General features: G+C 53.9%; 1 protein-coding gene across 2 annotated transcripts in view; it reads right to left on the bottom strand.

The window, feature by feature from the left end:
• Positions 1-1,627: 1,627 nt before the first annotated feature.
• The window catches only part of Tmem104 (transmembrane protein 104), a 58,700-nt gene continuing 42,699 nt past the window's right edge, over positions 1,628-17,628 (bottom strand). For both annotated transcript variants that reach the window (XM_036197424.1, XM_036197425.1), the window contains exon 10: positions 1,628-5,183. In XM_036197424.1, coding sequence (XP_036053317.1) covers positions 4,423-5,183 — 761 coding nt within the window. In that variant the 3' untranslated portion in view covers positions 1,628-4,422. The remainder of the gene's footprint in view (positions 5,184-17,628) is intronic.

Below are 17,628 nucleotides of genomic sequence, written 5' to 3'. Positions count from 1 at the left end.
TAGGACAATCTGCCCATCTGTCCAGTCTTCCCTCTGCGGTTCTCAGCTGACCACCTTTCATTGTCACGTCATTGATTCTGGGGACCTCTGTAAGGACGGCTTTTGCCATCTTTTAAAGCCTTTTAAATTTTTCTATCAGCAATTACATCTATTCTTCAACACTGACTCTGTGACGTGAGCAAGCATCGGTCACCATTCCAAATATGGTAAGCATTATTGATCCAGTCAGACCCTTTTGTACCACTATGGATGTAAAGCTGGGGTCCTGCTGTCCTCTACAGGTTAGGTGAGGTGGAAGCTGGCAGATATTTCTTCCACACAACAGAGAGGGAGGTGAAGTCAGGGGAGAGGAGTGCTGGATACAGTGATCCCTGGAGCCAGCCCAGTGTCCTCTGCTACAGTTGCTTATGTTGACTGTCTCCAGCGACCACACTGCTTGGGTGGGGGCCACCATAACTGAGCCTTTTTAGTTTTGTTTTAGGGAAAATGGCAAGGTCAGATACGTTTCCATTATGGACAGAGTCTGATCACCCTAAGAATGGTAGCCCCCTCTATTATGGTCTTAATCACTTACTGCCTTATGGCTGTTGACAAGACAGAACCAGGTGACATCAACAGGTGGAGGTCATGAGTCTAGGCAAGCACTGCCAACAGTGCTCTCTGGAAAGGAGTGTGACATTGGAGCCACACTCAGCAGTGACAGGGTTAACTGACAACCGTCAGTTTCTGGACCTGAATCCTTGCTTTCCCACCCTCCTGACCAGGGTCCGTGTGCAGCTGTGGGAGAAGGCTGCATGCAGCAGGTGAGGCTGGGAGGAGGTGAGAGGTCTAGGCTGCTCTGCTTGCTGCCCAAGATCATTAATAACCAAGACCTGGAAAGATAATTAAGAGTCAAATGTGGAACTGAGCCTGCTGTTGGCTCCAAGGAGGGCTGGCTGTTCCTGCTTGCTGGCCCAGGTGCCAGCAGCCTGGCTCTTTTCTAGAACTGTAGAGGGGCAAGAGGTGCAAGGACAGACGTCGTAGCTTCTTGCTCATGGTGGCAGTGCCCCGGCTCCCTCCTACCTCTAAGAGGAGGTAGAAAGCCCGTGGCGGGGGGAATGTGAGGTCACAGGAGGGAAAGCAGCTAACACGAGGCCCTGACAACCCCCACCTTCACTGCTGGTTTTTCCTTTTGATGCAACATGCCAAAGCAAGGCCCTGTCACATGTCCCACAGTGGGACATGCTTACAGTCTGACCCAGTTCCCTCCCGTGGCTGCCCTATCTGCTTCCTTCATTTGTTTCTAGTCAAAAGCTGGTATGCACATCAGTGCTCTCCAGGGAGCCAGCGCTCATAAAGGGCCACATGACATTTCTAGCCATGTCCCTCCAGGTTTACTTACCTTGCTCTTTGCAAGGGGAGGGCCACCCTCAAGTTTCTTAGACTAGGGAACCACACCAATCCTCTTCCCCAAACCCCCCTAGATCTGGTTGACCCCAGGCCGGAATCCTGGTTCTGAAGAGCAGCAGGCAGCAGCTACAAGATGACTACTTCGTTAGCAACATCTGGGAGTCTCAACAGAGTCCCGGCAGTCCTGCGGTACCAGTACAGTCACAGCTGGCAAGTGACCAAGAAGGCAACTGTTGGTAATAGCAGCTTTATTAAGGACTTTGGTGCTGGGCTAAGTTCAGTCCTTTAATTTCCTGTGATCTGGAGGTACCTAGAAGAGGGGGTTACAGATGCTTACTGCTCAGAGGCCACAGGGTCTGAGAGTTTGGTCCTCACAACGTATCCAACACTGTGCCAGGCATGCAGCACGCCCCCGGGAGGAAGGTTGACAGGGCTTGCCTGCCTGCAGCCTGGCTATTGAGAGCTAGCCTCTCAGTGGCCCCTGGCAACAGTCAGTAGACAGGGCTCAGCTTTCCTCTGCCCCCGGGGCCTGGAACCACCGTTCTCTTCAGCTAGAGCCCCCATGAGGCGGGCACTGCCTGTTGCTGAGGCTGCTCTCGGTCCCATGTGGTGAGGACAGCTGTGCGGCCTTGGGCCTGGCCTGGTGCCCATCGCCACTTTCTATCACTCAGCAGTGCCTCACAGCCTGCCATCTGCCCCATCTACCGGCCTCAGGTGAGGCGCAGCCAGAGCTCCTGGCACTGTGCCCTGGTGCTCAGCTGGGCCTGGTGCTTTGGTGGAGAATGCTCACTCCCACCTTGACCTGGCCTGCCCCCGGGACTGGTCCAGAACCATGGAAATAGACAGCAGTGGTGGCTGCCGAGTTCAGACCTGGGGCCAGGCTGGGCAGGCTCCTCTGCTGTCCTCCAGACCACTAACCTCAGGGCCTCTTTGCAAACAGACACCAGGGCCTAGCCCACCACCTTACCCAGGGGATACCAGACAATTCAATGTGCTTGATGCCTGTGGGGAACAAGGGACACCCACCCGGGAATGCTGAGTCCTGAGCCCTCCCCTCTTTAGACCCAACTCTTCTCTGCCAGTGACAGAGGCCTGGTATGGTGATGGAGGTGACCTCACGTGACTTCTAGCAGACCGGACAAGAGGTGGAGATGGAAGAGCAGAGACCCCAGAGGGCAGCAGTGGTCACTGGGTCCCTCCTCCCTCCTAGGCTGGGGCCTCCCTAACTTAACCTGGAGGTGGAGGGGACACGGCAGCCACTCTACTGCTGTGCGTGGCTCCAGATTGCCACATAAATCAACCTGGGCTTTATGATGCTAATAAATTTTCCATCAAAATTTGGTTTGGAGCCTGGGGGTGGGGTGGAGGTGTGTGTGTTGCAGCAAGATGATTTAATTTGCTTTGTCCTTAAGCAAGAGGGAGAAGGGTAAGCACAGATGTTTTTAATTGAGTTCTCGGCAAACAGCCTGAGCACAGGAGGATGGGAGTCTTCCTACTCCTGGCCCTGCTACTACTGTAATGCTTCCCTCCCTTGGCCCACCCTGGGGCGGGGTCTCCCAGGGAGATGCTGCAATGGCGCATGGGTGTAGGGACGTCTGCTTTCCAGGCGGATGGGCAACGATGATGCTTAAGAACTACCGATGTGGGGTAGTGGTGAGAAAGCTGTACTGTAGACAGGCCCATGGGGACCTAGAGAGTCTTAGAGGCAAGGGTGCCGGGGCCAGAGGTAGCAGGTCCTGCACAGCCCCCTGGGTCCTGGGACATCCAACAGCATAGCAGAGCTCAAGCTTTAAATATGGCAAGATGTAGAAGGGAAGAAGGGTTGGCTGGCGGAAGTTCCCTCATGAGGGTGGAGCAAGGCACTGAAATCAAGAGGGAGGGGCAGAGGTCTGAGACCTTTCACCCCAGAGGCAGCTCTGTCCAGGACAGGCGGGACTAGGCCCAGGGTTGGGGTCAGAAGGGATCCCTGGTGCCCAAAGCAGAAGGCACATCGAAAATGCAGTTCATTAATCACTCATCATTCCAAGGCATTGAGCCTAGTGGGTGCACACGTGGCCAAACAGGAGGCAGCTGGGAACCTGGCCTCCTTCCAGCTACGGTGGTGGACACCCCCTCCAGCTCCACACTGCCTGGAGAATGTGGCCACTGAACACTACAACCAGGCTTCTAGGGGCACCACCTAGTGTTGCAGTGCAGCGTGGGAGCAAGCTGGGCTGTGACACATGGGCCTGACCTGTCACAGAGGGCACTCTGTTCTCTCCCTGCTCTAAGTCCAGGGCAGTCAGCCACTATGGCTGTGGGTGGGGTGATGAGGGCAGCTTCTCAAGTGGTACCCCACACTTCAGGGGGTCCCTGGGCTCCAAAGGAGAAGCCAGGGAACAGGGGATCCCTGAAAGGGACCCCAAAGCAATGGACTTTAAACCCCACGGAAGGGACGCCTTATCTATCTGCCACAACAGAGCTGGCACCCACAGCAAAAGCTCTCACAGCTCTTGTCTAGGGACCCTGGTGCCAATTAGCACTTCCTGTCCGTCCTTGTCACCAGAGCTGGCCAGGCCTCCCACAGGACGAATACTTAGCAACTGTCAGGACTGTCAGGAAATGGGCCTTGGCCATCACAAGCAGGCCAGGTTAGGAGAGCCAGGGCATGGGACTTGCCTCTGAAGAGGCAGCGGCTGCTAGTGGACGGTCAAGGATGCAGGAGGGGGCACGGGATGTAGTATAAATAGCAGTGCCAGCACTGTCTCCCCCACTGCACAGAGGAGGGAGCCAGCCTCCAGTGGCAGGAGTGGAGGAATGTGTGTAACAGATTGTGTCCATCCCAGACGCTGGGAAGAGCCATGTTCCCAGGCAGGAGGGCCGTCTTGCATGGCGAGGCCCAGGTAGGGAGAAGACACCAGCTAGAGACATAGAAGGCCTTCTCCAAGACCCCCAGTCCTGGATGCGCATGTAGACCTGGTGGCAGCTAAATCCCGCTCTGAGGCAGGGAGGCTGGTGCTGGGCTGTCCCTGCCTCCTCTTGTCAGTCCTGCTCTCAGAGCTGGGTCTCGCTGAGGACAATGTTGGCTGTGACAAAGAAGAAGCAGGAGAGAGCCCACAGTAGCACGAAGCCCACCCAGAAGGTGTGGCGGAATGGGGACCTGTGCTTGTTGACAGTTCCATAGCCGAAGGCCAGCTGGGTGTCCTTGCGGCAGAGGTACACCAGGAAGGCAGGGATGACATACTGGATGCCGGTGCCCGCATAGGCTCCTGTAATGCCCACCAGGGACTCCAGGTCATGGGTGCAGAAGGCCACCAGAATGGGGGGCACCAGAGTGATGGTGGGAAACACCACGCGGTCTACCACCCATGGGTACGTGCCACCCTCACGGTGAAAGAGCGTCTTCCAGTTGTTGCGCAGGGTCACCGCAATGATGGGGAAGTTGGTGCTGATGGTGAACACAGGGAAGAGGCCCAGAAAGAACCGGACAGCAGCCACGCCCACAATGTCGCACCTTGCAAAATTGAGGGTGTACATGTCCATGAGGCTGTCACCACGGAAGCAGAAGATGGCCGTGAAGGAGAGGAGTCCATAGAAGGCCAGGATCAATGCGTAGTCCAGGAACACCAGGCGTGTGATGTGGCGCTTGGAGGAGATCGGGGTGATGAGGGATGGCAGTGAGTGTTGGCACATGAAGGAGTAGACACACACCCCAAACAGGTTCCGAACCCCCAAGAAGTTGGCCAGGGGTGGGTGCCCCTCTCCTTGCCTGTTCCCGATGCGCACCAGGGCCAGCACAATCATAATGGCGAAAGCTGCAAGACAAGGAGGGGTCAGTCAGTGACAACGGACTGCCTCACCCCCTCAGTCTCTGCTCTGCAGGGCGGCGCAGGGACTGGAGCCCAGGGGAAGGAAACGTGAAAACCCCCACAGCCACGAGGGAGCTGCTCGGCTTGTGAGTGTTTTAGGTGCTCATGTCCGGTTCTCTCTCCTCTTCCCAGAGCAGGGGCTTGGGCATGATCCAGAGAAAGGAGAAGCCAGGCTGACATTAGCCTGGTAAGGGGCTATCAGCTCCCTCCTCGTCCTTCAAGGACTCTCGGGGGCTGTCAGTTTCCTGTCAGGGGCAGACCTGGCTAGAACTCATGCCTTCTCTCTTCCTTGGTTTCAAGGTTCTGTGCCTGTGGAGCCGGGCGTGGGGTGTGGGGAGCCGAGGGCTGGAGGCACAGCACATTTGGGAGGAGGTGTCCTCTTAGGCAGAGGCTCCGGCTACACGTCCATCAGAGGCGGGAATGCTGGGAGTTGTGGGTAACTGGGTGACCAGGGTCTGCAGCAGGTGGGAAGCAGAGAAGAAAGAGCACCGGAGAGCAGTACTGGAGACAGGAAGTCCCCAGTTGCCGGTCCTAAGGCTGGCGGCAAATGGCATGTGGCTCTGTTCTTTTGGCCTTGGTGGCATAGTAAGGGAATAGGGAACTGCCTGCAGAAGGGCATCTGTGTGACCTTATCTGTTCAGAGCAACCAGGCTTCCCCTGTAGCTAGAAACAACTTGGCTTTACCCGGCAGCCTCCTCTCCACCTGTGGACTGCTTACCAGCCCAGCTTCCAGAACCTGAGTCCCTGAAGATAGCTAAGTAGAGGCGTCATACCACAGCACACTCAATGGACAAAGGTTCCTGGCAAGCTCCTGCCAACTAAGATGGTATTTCTAGATCTCCTCGCTTCTGAGACCTGCTACTGACATCACCCAGAAGTGGTAACTACTCAACACACAGAGAGATCCCTGAGTCTTTGTCTCCATTTTGAATTTATACATCCCCAGTGTCTCTATTCAGAACAGGTCTGACACTCCCTGTAGCCTGGGACAAGTCTACAGAGCACGTGATTCTTCTTTGTGAGTGGTAGAACAGAAGAGGCTCACATGTCCTGTTCGTGGGCCCCATCAGAGGATCAGGGCTCTTCCTTAGTTTGAAGCTAGGGGACTAGTATTATCTCCCTCAGGACATCGGTACATGCCTTGGTTCTTGGGAGAGATTATTCTGCTGGACCCACAAGAAGCTGGGCCAATGTCTCTTCCCACGATGACACTTAGGAATAGGCTGGAGTCATTTATTACTTTTAATCAGAGCTGCCTGATACGGTGGCAGGGGGAACGGGGGTGGGTGTGGGGGGGAGGAGGGAGCTCAGAACAGGACTGTAAAAACTGCCAATAAAGATGATTTGTTTCAGCTCTCACAGCCGCTCAGTTCCACCACCCTCCTGCTCCAGGGCATCACAAATCTTTCCAGCCCTGGCCAGTCAAAGGAAAGCAGCAAACTAGTTCCTCTCTCAGCCTCAGCCCTTGACCCCAGGAGTCTGGCTCATACCAGAGGTGTAGGAAGCTGCAGGAAGTAAACTGAGGCATGGCATGGGGGAAGCTGCCAGTTGACCGGAAGTGGTGCCTCGTGTGCTTGTGAGGGCCCCAAAGCCTCAGATCAGCATGGTGGCTGGTCTGTGGCTCAGGTGCCTGGTAGCCAGTTATTCAGGAGGTGGGAGCAGGCAGCTGGGCCACTCACTCTGTGTGTGTGTGTGTGTGTGTGTGTGTGTGTGTGTGTGAGGGCCATGGGAGGAGCTCTTGCAGGGCAATCTTTAAATTGTGTTTTGCCGTCACCATTTGGGATGCCACCTGTGACCTGGCCCTGCTCCAGGCCTCGGCCACAGCCAGCAGGAATCTGGAAAGGGGCCAGTGGAGAAATCCTGCAGCTGTCTGTTGCTTGACCTTGGCCTTGGGCCTTGCGAGTGGGCAAGAAGGCAGGAGGTGGCTGGCTGTTGAGGTGGATGCCAGCACTTCATGGCCGGGTTTGGCCTCAGGTGCTGGCTACTCCTTTCTCCTGGGGGAGGGGAGGGGGCAGCCTCAAGAGCTGTGAAGAGGTGCCAGCTGCTTGTTCAGGGTGGCCACCTGGACAGCTCTGGCTGGGCTTTTCTTTCCCCTTACTACAGGAAAACTCAGGTTGTCCCCGGGGAAGCAGGTTCCCACGCAGTGACAGTGACTTTTTTTTTTTTTTTTTGTGGAGCTGAGGATCAAACCCAGGGCCTTGCCTAAACGCTCTACCACTGAACTAAATCCCCAACCCCAACAGTGACTTTATAAGTGGGTGCACTTCTACCCCTCCAGTGTCCACCTACTGACCTGGTCTTCCCAGGGCTGTATCCTATGTCAGGCTTTTCTAGAACTTTCAGGATGGCCTACAAAGGTGTGGCTGTGAGTAATAAGGCTTCGCAATTCCCCATAACTGGTCTTATCTGTTAATGCTATTCCAGAGACTAGTGACCCATCTAGTTCTGTTAAAATCTCTTAGTCAAAACCTCTACTTCCCAGCTGGGTCTCATGGTGCAGGGCTGGAATCACAGCTATGCAGGAGGCTGAGGCAGGAGGATGGCAAGTTCAAGGCCAGTGCCTGGGCTACAAAGTGAGTTCAAGGCCAGCCTGGGGAAATAAGTGAGGTTCTGTCCCCAAATAAAAGTAAGTAGTGAGAAAAATGCCTCAGCAATGGTTAAGAGCCTTTCCAGAGGGTCTGAGTTCAGGTCTCAGTACACAGCTCACAGCTTCCTGCAACACCAGTTAGGCACACACATTCGGCATACACTTACACAGACATATACATATAAATTAAAATTTAAAAATCTTTAAAAAATTATAGAGGGCTGCAGTGGTATATAGGAGCTCAGTGGTAAACTGCTTGCCTAGTATGCTCAAGGACCTAGGTTTAAACCCCAACAACACACATACACCCCCCCCCCCCACACACACACACAGACACAGACGCACATGCTTTCCCAAGACTAAATCTGCCCTGGAGGGCCATGTTATGGAATGGCAGCTTCTTTTTTGTTTGTTTGTTTGAGGCAGGGTTTCTCTGTGTAGCTTTGGAGCTTGTCCTGGAACTTGTTCTGCAGACCGAATGGCCTTGAACTCACAGAGATCTCTGCTTCCCAAATGCTGGGACCAAAGGTGTGCACCACCACCACCCAGCGAATGACAGCTTCTTGATAGTCACCCAAAGGGTGCATGCTCGCCTGTGTTCTTTCTCCCTCCCTCTCCTTAGCTACGCTGGGCACTATCCGTCAAAAGCAGGGACAACATCCAAAGACCACTGGGTCAGGTGAGGGAAAAGTACAGCATCCACATCTAAGGGAGGAGGTGACTCCTGAGGGCCTATTTTGCTCTAGGTCCAATAAACACGAAAAGAGATACATCTTCACACCAGGAGAAGGGAGGAAGCTCTCACGTGTGTGCCCAAAGAGCTCTCTGGCCAGCCACAGGTGGGGACCCTCGTTGAGGCAGAGGAAGTGTGCAGAGGCCTGAGGGAGAGCCCAGGTCAAGTCCAAGAGAAGGGGCCTAGTGACTCCCCACCACCTTGAGTACACCCAGCTCGCACTGTCCCTGGGAACAGAAAGGGGAAGGGAAGAGTGTTGGGCTTGCTTCTAGGCAGTTAAGTTCAAAAGAAATATTTAGGTCCTTAATTGGACAGACACTGAGAAGAGAAGGGAAGGAAGTGGAGGGCTCCGACCTGTACGGGTCCCAGGACCAGGGTGGAAGTAAGACTAAGGGCCACTCTCCTGGGACCAGACTCCTTTGTCCCTGACACTTCCTGCCTTCCTAGGAGTTCATGAGCTATCTCCTAGACTGATCACCCCGTCCCCGGAGAGACGGCTGTTCCAAAAACTCATTAGGTCTGCTAATAAATCAAGGTGAAATAAGATGACAGGCTGTGAGCGACAGACAGTGCGGGAGGCGTGGAGGGGACCGCTGTGCCACCCTGGCTTACAGTCATCCTCACCACTAGCTGCAGAAGAGGCACAGATGGACACAGAGGTGAGAGGGCGCGTGGTCCCCAAACATCCAAATGCCCCATCAGAGGTGCAAGGGTCTGCCCTTGAGCAGCGCCTGCAGCTCCCAGGTGGCAGTGCCAGGTGTCTCTGTCTCTGCCCTATCCTGGGCTAAGCTCTGAGAACCCATATCTGCATGCACCTGCTTTCCACACCGGAAGTCACACTCCACGGGGTGTGGAGAAGCATCCAGGAGTCAGGGAGGACTCAGAAGCTGGTGAGAGCTTCACATCAGGTCACATGGGGACAGTAGGCCTGGGCAGATCATCTGTACAATGATGGGGGGGGGGGTGGGCGCCGGAGACTTTTATTATTTATAGAAACAACCGTGTTGGTTTTGCTGAGGCTTGGCCTTGACTGTCCCCCACTCATTCAGCAGTCTTACTGGGTGTCTGCAGAGTGCTGGCACTATTCTGGTCACTCAGGGGTTAGTGCACAAGACAGACATGGGTCCTGTCCTTGTGGAGTCCAGAGTGCAGGAGAACCAGCAGGTACAAGGTCCCAAAGACAATCACAACAAAACAGAGAACTGGTTAGTGGTCACCTTAGTGGCAGGGGGGCGTTGATGACATCCTTGTGCCAAAAATGGTCCAAGTTCAAGGGTAGAAGCCCACTGAGGAGAGGGGAGGGGCGGCAGGTGCCAGGTGGCAGAAGGGAATCTAAGGATCTTCCTGGCTGCTCTGTTACCCAGGTCTGTGGCTGCCACACCTGCTCTTGGTTTAGGCTCTTGCGAGGCAATGAGGAGCCGGCTATCCCTCCGGTTTCCAGGCTCCCAGTCCCGACTCCGCTCGAAGCCATGTGCTGCTTACAGGCAGGCTTCTGACAGCTGATCTAAGTTCTACAAGCTGGCCTTGCCATATTGATTCACCTTGAGGCGCAGCTTGCTCCCTCCGACATCTAACTCTTTGAAGGGAGGGAGGAAGGCAGGTGCAGCAGGCAAGCCATTATCTGAGGAGCGGAGACAAAAACAGGCGCTGCTCCTCAGTCTTGGGCAGCCAGCTGGAGAGATGGCACATTTCCCTTCGCTGTACGGGGAGGTTAGGGCAAAAGCCATATGGGCACCAGGTCACCCTACAGCACCAGCAGCACCTGCATGGCTTTCTTCCCTCTTTTCTGCTGACAAGAGCCACATAAAGCCCTATGGGAGCTGTCTGACCCAATGCTGTCTGTCTGATCTCAGAGCATCCCTTTGGCAGGAAGAAAAGGCAAGCCACGCCCTCCTGGGTACCTGCCAAGGACAGAGGCACGTGGATCCCAAAGAACATCAGAATAAACAAACAGTGCCTCTCCTGAATCCTTGCCTTTCCAAGCAGGCCCTGCCTTCCTGGGTCTCACTCAGGGCAGGGAAGGTGAGTAGTGTTTTTACTGACCAGGTGAAGCCACAGAGTTACAGACTTGTTGGGGCCAGATGCGTGGTAAGCGGGAATCTGACGTTATGGCATCCGTAACAGATGTCTTAGGGCAATTGAGAGGACACAGCAAATGGTTTTGTTTTTTTTTTCCTAAGCACACACTCAGTTCCCAACTCTTAGGCAGAGATCGGGAGTTTTCCGAGACCAGTTCCATTGTTCATGCACTGGAAATGCAGCCCGCGTAGCCACCGAGCTAGCTTGCATTGGAGGTGTGGAGAGGGGAGGGCTCCTCCCCAGTTCTCTTAGGCAGTACTGCAAGTGACCTGGCTGACACCCTTGGTCTCTGAGTCTTGGTTGTGGAGCTTCCTGCTGCTCAGTGTGGTGTGAAGCATGGCAGGACCTTGTCTTCCTTGGCTCCTGGCATCTTGTGGGACTGCCATGAACTGGGCTACCTGCCTAGGTAGCACTGATGCTGGGGCACATGGAGCATGGCTCTCCCACCCCTTTCGTGGGGACACTGTGACTGTGACGGTAAGACGTGAAGTCCTTTTCTGCGACTTTACTATTTCCCTCGTCCCTGTGAAATGGGAAGATTTCTTTTTATTTCTTTTGATTCACAGGGAATGTCACAGTACTGAAATGGCATGGGGGACTTCTGAGCACACTGAATGCTGTCCAAGTCTCTCCTTTTGTTGGTGGTAACAAAATCACAGAGCTCAGGCCAGCAAAATGGCTCAGTGGGTAAAGGAGCTTGTAGCCAAGCCTGATGGCCTGAGTTCAATCTTTGGGCACTCATGGTGGGGAAAACTGACTCCACACGCATGCCATGGCACAAACACATGCATGCAAACACATACAAATTATATAGCCCAGGTTAGCCCCCAACTTATACGCAACTAAGGATGTTCTTGAAGTCTTTGCTCTCCTGCCTATCTCCCAAGTGCTGAGATTACATCTCTACCACCATACCCAACACTATTAATTGTTTCATGCTGATTACACACTAAAAGATACTTTCATATGTTTAATAAATACTTTTGTTTGTTTGTTTTTCGAGACAGGGTTTCTCTGTGTAGTTTTGGAGCCTGTCCTGGATCTCGCTCTGTAGACCAGGCTGGCCTCGAACTCACAGAGATCCGTCTGGCTCTGCCTCCCGAGTGCTGGGATTAAAGGTGTGCGCCACCACCACCCAGCATTTAGTAAGTACTTTAAATTGAGTCTATTCTTAAAGATTTATTTCTATTCCCATGTGTGCACGTATGTGTGGGTGACTGGGAGGCCAGAAGAGGCTGTCAGATCCTCTGTTGCTGGAGTTACAGGCAGTTTTGTGCTGTCTAATGTAGATGCTGGGAACTGAACTGAACTCAGGTCCTCTGGAAGAGCAGAAAGCCATCTATCTCTCCAGCCTCAAACTTGAACATATTCCTATGGGGCAGTGGAGTTTCACTGTGGCCAGTGTTCTTTGTGGGTACCTGTGATGTCCTGACTCGTTGGGAATTTGAAAGACTTCTGCCTCCTGCCAGACCTCAACCTTAAGGTTTAAGTATGGGAAGAACTGAGTGTCCTGACTCTAACCTCTGCCGTACCCCGTTCTGCATGGGGAATCTGAAGGGCTGGGCTGGAGGTATGATACTGTCTTTGGAAAAATCAAGGAGCAGCACAGCTGGGAGAGCATTTGTCTGGGTGTGCATGGCCCAAGTTCATTCCCTAGTATTGGGAATGAAAAAAAAAAAAAAAAAGGTGGAAGGCTAAAGAGGCTTAAGTCCCTTTGGGTGTGTACTGCCCCAAACTCTATGCTATTTCCTAAGTCTTGTTCCTGACTCTGGCTCCAGCTTAGCACATACAAGGAGGCAGCCATCCATCGAGGTGGCCATCCATCACTGTGGCTGTCAGGAGGACAGCGCTGTCTTCTCCAAGCAGAGAATCAACATGCCAGAGCTAATGATAATGAATGGCCAGTGCGCACACATCAGTGGCTGGGCCCGGCGCTCTGGCAGGGAGCTGGGTCTGGTGGAGGACGTGGCTCCAGCTTTGTCCTTCACCACCACCCTGCCCTCCCAGGGCACAGGGCCATGGGTCTGCTTCTGCCTGAAGTTGGGGCATGGCAGGTGGGGTGGGAGACTGACAAGGCCACGTGAGCCTGAGCTGAGAAGTGTCCTAGCCCTAAAGCAGGTGCAAGTGATTGTGTGTTCTTTAACCCATGGGACTAACTGCCTGCAAAGAAGCCACACTCAGACATAAGAAAAGAGCTGGGGTGGAGGGGGTTAGTATTGCCCCAGAAGCTGCTGCATCTGACAGACAGCTGAGGGGTGGAGTCTGGTTTTGTTTCCAAAAAAGTCCAAAATTTCAAGTTACAGCAGGTTCAACCTGAGTGCCACTTAACTGCTGCTTTGGGGCAGATTGCTGTCCTGCCTTTACAGCTGAATAATCAAGAAGACTGGCGCAAAGCTACACAGAGAAACCCTGTCTCAAAAAATAAACAACAACAACAACAACAACAAAAAGACTGGCAAGAAGGGTCAGCAGGCCAACGCAAGGTGGAAAGGACGGACGGACCTCAATAGGCCACCCCAGCATACACCCTACCTCTCCTTCTCTCGTCTCCTCCCCTCCCCCAACAGACAGACAGACAGACACACACACAGAGACAGAGAGACAGACAGACAGACAGACACACACACACACACACACAGAGTGACACAAAATTAAGTGGAGGTGCTGGGGGGGTTAGCACTGAGGGAAGAAGTGGCCAGCATAGCAGCAACTGGCATGGGCAAGAGCAGACGCAGGGTAGTCACCGAGGAAGTACCCGCTATCACCCCAGCCTTACTTCCTCTGTGGAGGTGTGGTTCCCAACACCAGCACGCTGGGTACACTTCTCCTTGTGCTCACTCTAGTGACTCTACCTTCCCAGCTGGTCCAGGAGCTTCAGGAGATTGCCCTGAACACCCAGCACCAGTACCAGCTAATCTGGGGGGCTTTGGAGGTTGGGGGAGTGGGATGGCGGCCTATGTGCTGGCAGCTCACACCTGCTCGACAAAGATCCTTGGCACCTCTTCTTGCTTGACCTAGGGTAGTTAAAGCTACACAAGGTACGTGTCCCTCCACTGTGAGTGTGTCCTCACAGATTCTTCGATGCCTGAGTCGGTCCATCCTTCCTGGCTGTCATTCATCTACCTGAGCAGGGGCTGAGGTCTCCTGTGTGTTCCCAGGAAGGACAAGACAAGCTTGGCAGGAGTTTGATGTACTTTGGGGTTCTGGGTGGACTTTTCCTGAGACTGTATGGCCTGCCTCTGCTGACCTCGCCTGTTAAAAACTCACTCTGAATTGAATTCCTTTTCTACTAAAAGAGGGAATTCAAGCTAGCCTGGCTCCTTCTGGTGCTGGGCAGGTCCCTGTGCGGTCCAGAAGACCAGACTCCATCCACTTTTAGGACTAATTTTACCCCATGGCTACAAGCTTCTCCTGGAGGGGCCTGGAGCAGAGGTCTCCCTCTCCACCTGAGGTAGAGATTCAGGGCAGGCACTCGGTCTCCAGAGCAGCCAAGCTCCTAGTATGAAAGCAGGAGCTCTGGTCTTGTCATCCTTCAATGTCTCCCCCTCCATGCACACAGGTGGCGCCTGGGAGACAGAGTCTCCATTTTTCATTCCTGAGTTGTCAGGGCAGCTTGGTTAGTGACCGTGGGGACAGCAGAGCCAGGAGCTTGGCTGCCAGACAGCTAATCTCCTTTCTGGAGATTGAAACGTAAAGCTTCAGGCACTGTCACCTTCCCCACTGAAGGCGGCTTGGCCTTCCCCACAGAGTGGCCAGCTAGTGCAGAGGGATTGAGGAGGAGAGGAGAGGAAGACAAGGAGAGGCAACAGACACCAGGGCCAGGCTGTTTCCAGTCCCCTGGCCTGAAGGAGCATCCGTTCTGGAGCTGCAGGGCTGCTGTGGCTTGTAGGTGGTAGCCACAAGGACCCACCCTGTGCAGAGACCACACTTGTCACACAGTGGTGTCCGACCCTCCCCTCTGCCGACCACTGGCGCTCTTCCCTTGCCTTGGGAGTGCTCAGGTAGCTGTTCTGCTAACGTGGCAGAAGTGCATGCAGATCAGAGCTGGTAACAGTGGAGCTGCATTGATGGGCGGCTGGAAGAGAATGGCCACCTTCTCTGGGTGCCCAGCACAGTGTTCTGGTTGGTCTTGACTGATGCTGGCCGAGGGTGCAATTGCCAGCCTATGGCTCTTCTCTAGGAAAGGCTAATGACATGTCTGTGTCACCCCGATGGCCTGTCCACAGAAACCCCAAGTTCCTCTCTATGCACTGATCTTTTTGTGTGCTGAGAAAATGTCTAGAAAACTCAAGAGTACAATGAAGACCACCAAGGGTCCCCTCTACTTGTTGAGTAGCCAGAGAGTCCTGGGGGTGTAGCCACTGGGCAGGACAGTTTGAGCACAAGAAGGCTGGCAGGTAGATGGGGGATGGAGATGGGAGATGGGACGCACAACTTTCTTTTTCTGAGGCAAGGCTTTCCCTGGACTTCTGGGTAGCAGCAGTTGAGGGGCAGCACAGGAATTCAAAAGCCACTTGGCAGCAGTGGATGACAGATGGCCCAGGCTTACAAGACCCCTGACTGCTGGTGGCAACTGGGAGACTCTCCACTGGGGTCACCACAGGCCTGGGGACAGGTGGAAACCAGAAAGCCCCCCTGTTCCCAGGTGAAGGTCTCTTCTTGGGGACCAGCAGCCTTGTTTGCCATCACTGACTAGTTGCACCCCGACTGCTGGCTTGGAAAACAAATCTGGGGCACTTGTAGGGGGTGGGGTGGGAGAGCAAAGCTGAGCCACTTCCCCAGGCAGAACAGCCCTAGCTGCTCTATGGATGCCTGACGAGGATGGTGTCTGACCCACTTTGAGAGGAGTGTGGAGCTGGAAGCAGGAGGTGACAGTTCTGAATACACAAACAGAGGAGGGAGCCCTATGGGTCCTTGACAGCCCAACAGAGGGCGGCGGCGCTCCAGAGCGGCCTTTATTAGAAAGAATTGCGTTTTTAATAACACCACTGGGGTGCCCTGAGCTGAGCCGGCTGTCGGTGAGCCAGAGTGGGAGGCATCTGTGCGTGAGTGGGGGTGGCAGGGTGGGGAATGGGATTGAAATAATAATGCCGTTGTGGCCCCTTCTAGTCCAGAGCTCCTGTGGGGCAGCCAGCTGGGTATCCCGGGAGGGAGCCACCAACAGGTCTAAGTCTTGTTGCCTTGGGCTCAGGGCAGAAGGCCCTGGTTGCTCAACCTGTGGGAATGAGGGATAGTGCCTCGGTTGACTCATGTGTCTCTGGGCCACCTGCTGACAGAGGGACAGGACTAAAGATACCCCCCACCCCACCCCATACCCAACAACACGGATGAGTCTGCTCATTTCCCTCAGGTGGTGGTGGAGGTAGAGCTGGAGTACAGGGAACACAGGCCACTTTGCTGATACTGGGAATCATAGCTCTTTTTGGACATGGCTGAGGCAATGTCCCTGACTTCACAGCCAGTCCTGAGGGAGGTTCATCCTGAGACTACTCTGGGGATGGGACAGCTGAGTGTGGTGGCAATGAGGGGGAGCCTCTGTCCGAGTGCTGAGCAGGTGCCAGGCACGGTCCTAATTGCACCTTCTAGTCCATCTCACTGGATCTTCAGTGAGACAAGTCTTTCTTGCCGCAGCACAGAAGAGGGTCACAGAGGATGGAAGCTTGGTCTATGCACAGTGGGAGAGGATGCCGTCAGGGGATGCCACATTAAAGGGAGCCAGGCCAGAAGGTGCAGTGACAACCAGCAGGTGCGGCACCCAGGTGAGGCCCTGTCACACAGCTGTGGCCAGTCTGGAGTGGTTGCCTGGGAGGGCCAACTAGAAGACCACAGGCTGGCAGTGAGGTCTGTGCTAGCCTGGAGGATAATCTCCCTCAACTGAGGACAGCAGAGATTCTCCTTGTCCTTGTGAATTCAGAGGCATTTATGATCCAAGTCCCCTCAGGGCTGAAGTGTTGGCTCAGCGGTTAAGTGCTGTGGATATCGCTCTGTGTAAATAAAGTTCTGATTGGCCAGTGGCCAGGCAGGAAGTATAGGCGGGACAAGGAAGAGGAGAAGGCTGGGAAGTAGAAGGCTGGGGAGACACTACCAGCCGCTGCCGCCATGAGAAGCAACATGTAAAGACACTGGTAAGCCGCAAGCCATGTGGCAAAAGTATAGACTAACAGAAATGGGTTAATTTAAGATAGAAAAGGTAGATAACAAGCAGCCTGCCACGGCCATACAGTTTGTAAGCAATATAAGTCTCTGTGTGCTTTCTTGGTTGGGTCTGAGCGACTGTGGGACTGGCGGGTGAGATATTTGTCCTGACTATGGGCCAGGCAGGAAAACTCCAACTACAGTTAAGAGCACTTACTGCTCTTTGCAGAGGACCCAGGTTTGATTCCCAGCATCCACACTGCAATTAACGACTGTCTGTAACTCCAGTTCCAGAGGATCCGATGTCCCATTCTGACCCTTTGGCACCAAGCACTCATGTGGTACATATACATACACATGCAGACTAAACACTCTCTCTCTCTCTCTCTCTCTCTCTCTCTCTCTCTCTCTCTCTCTCTCTCACACACACACACACACACACACACACACACACACACACACTGTGGCAGTTTGTAAGAAAATGGCCCTCAAAGGGAGTGGCACTATTAGGAGTTACGGCCTTGTTGGAGGAAGTGTGTCACCGTGGGGCAGACTTTGAGGTCTCTTTGCTCAAGCTTCCCTCAGTGTGACACTCAGTTGATTTCCTGTTGCCTGCAAGATGTAGGACTCTCAGCTCCAGCACCACTGCCATGCTCCCCGTCCTGACGACAATGGACTGAACCTCTGGAACTGTAAGCCAGCCACCCCAATGAAATGTTTTCTTTGTAAGAGTTACTGTGGTCATGGTATCCCTTCACAGCAACAATAAAAAGCCCTTACTAAGACAGACAGACAGACAGACAGACACACACACACACAGACACACACACACAGACACACACAGACACACACACACA

Source organism: Onychomys torridus, chromosome 8 (assembly GCF_903995425.1).
Source record: "Onychomys torridus chromosome 8, mOncTor1.1, whole genome shotgun sequence".
Taxonomy (NCBI): Eukaryota; Metazoa; Chordata; class Mammalia; order Rodentia; family Cricetidae; genus Onychomys; species Onychomys torridus.
Note: the sequence above shows the minus strand (reverse complement) of the source record. Positions and strands in the feature narration are given on the sequence as shown.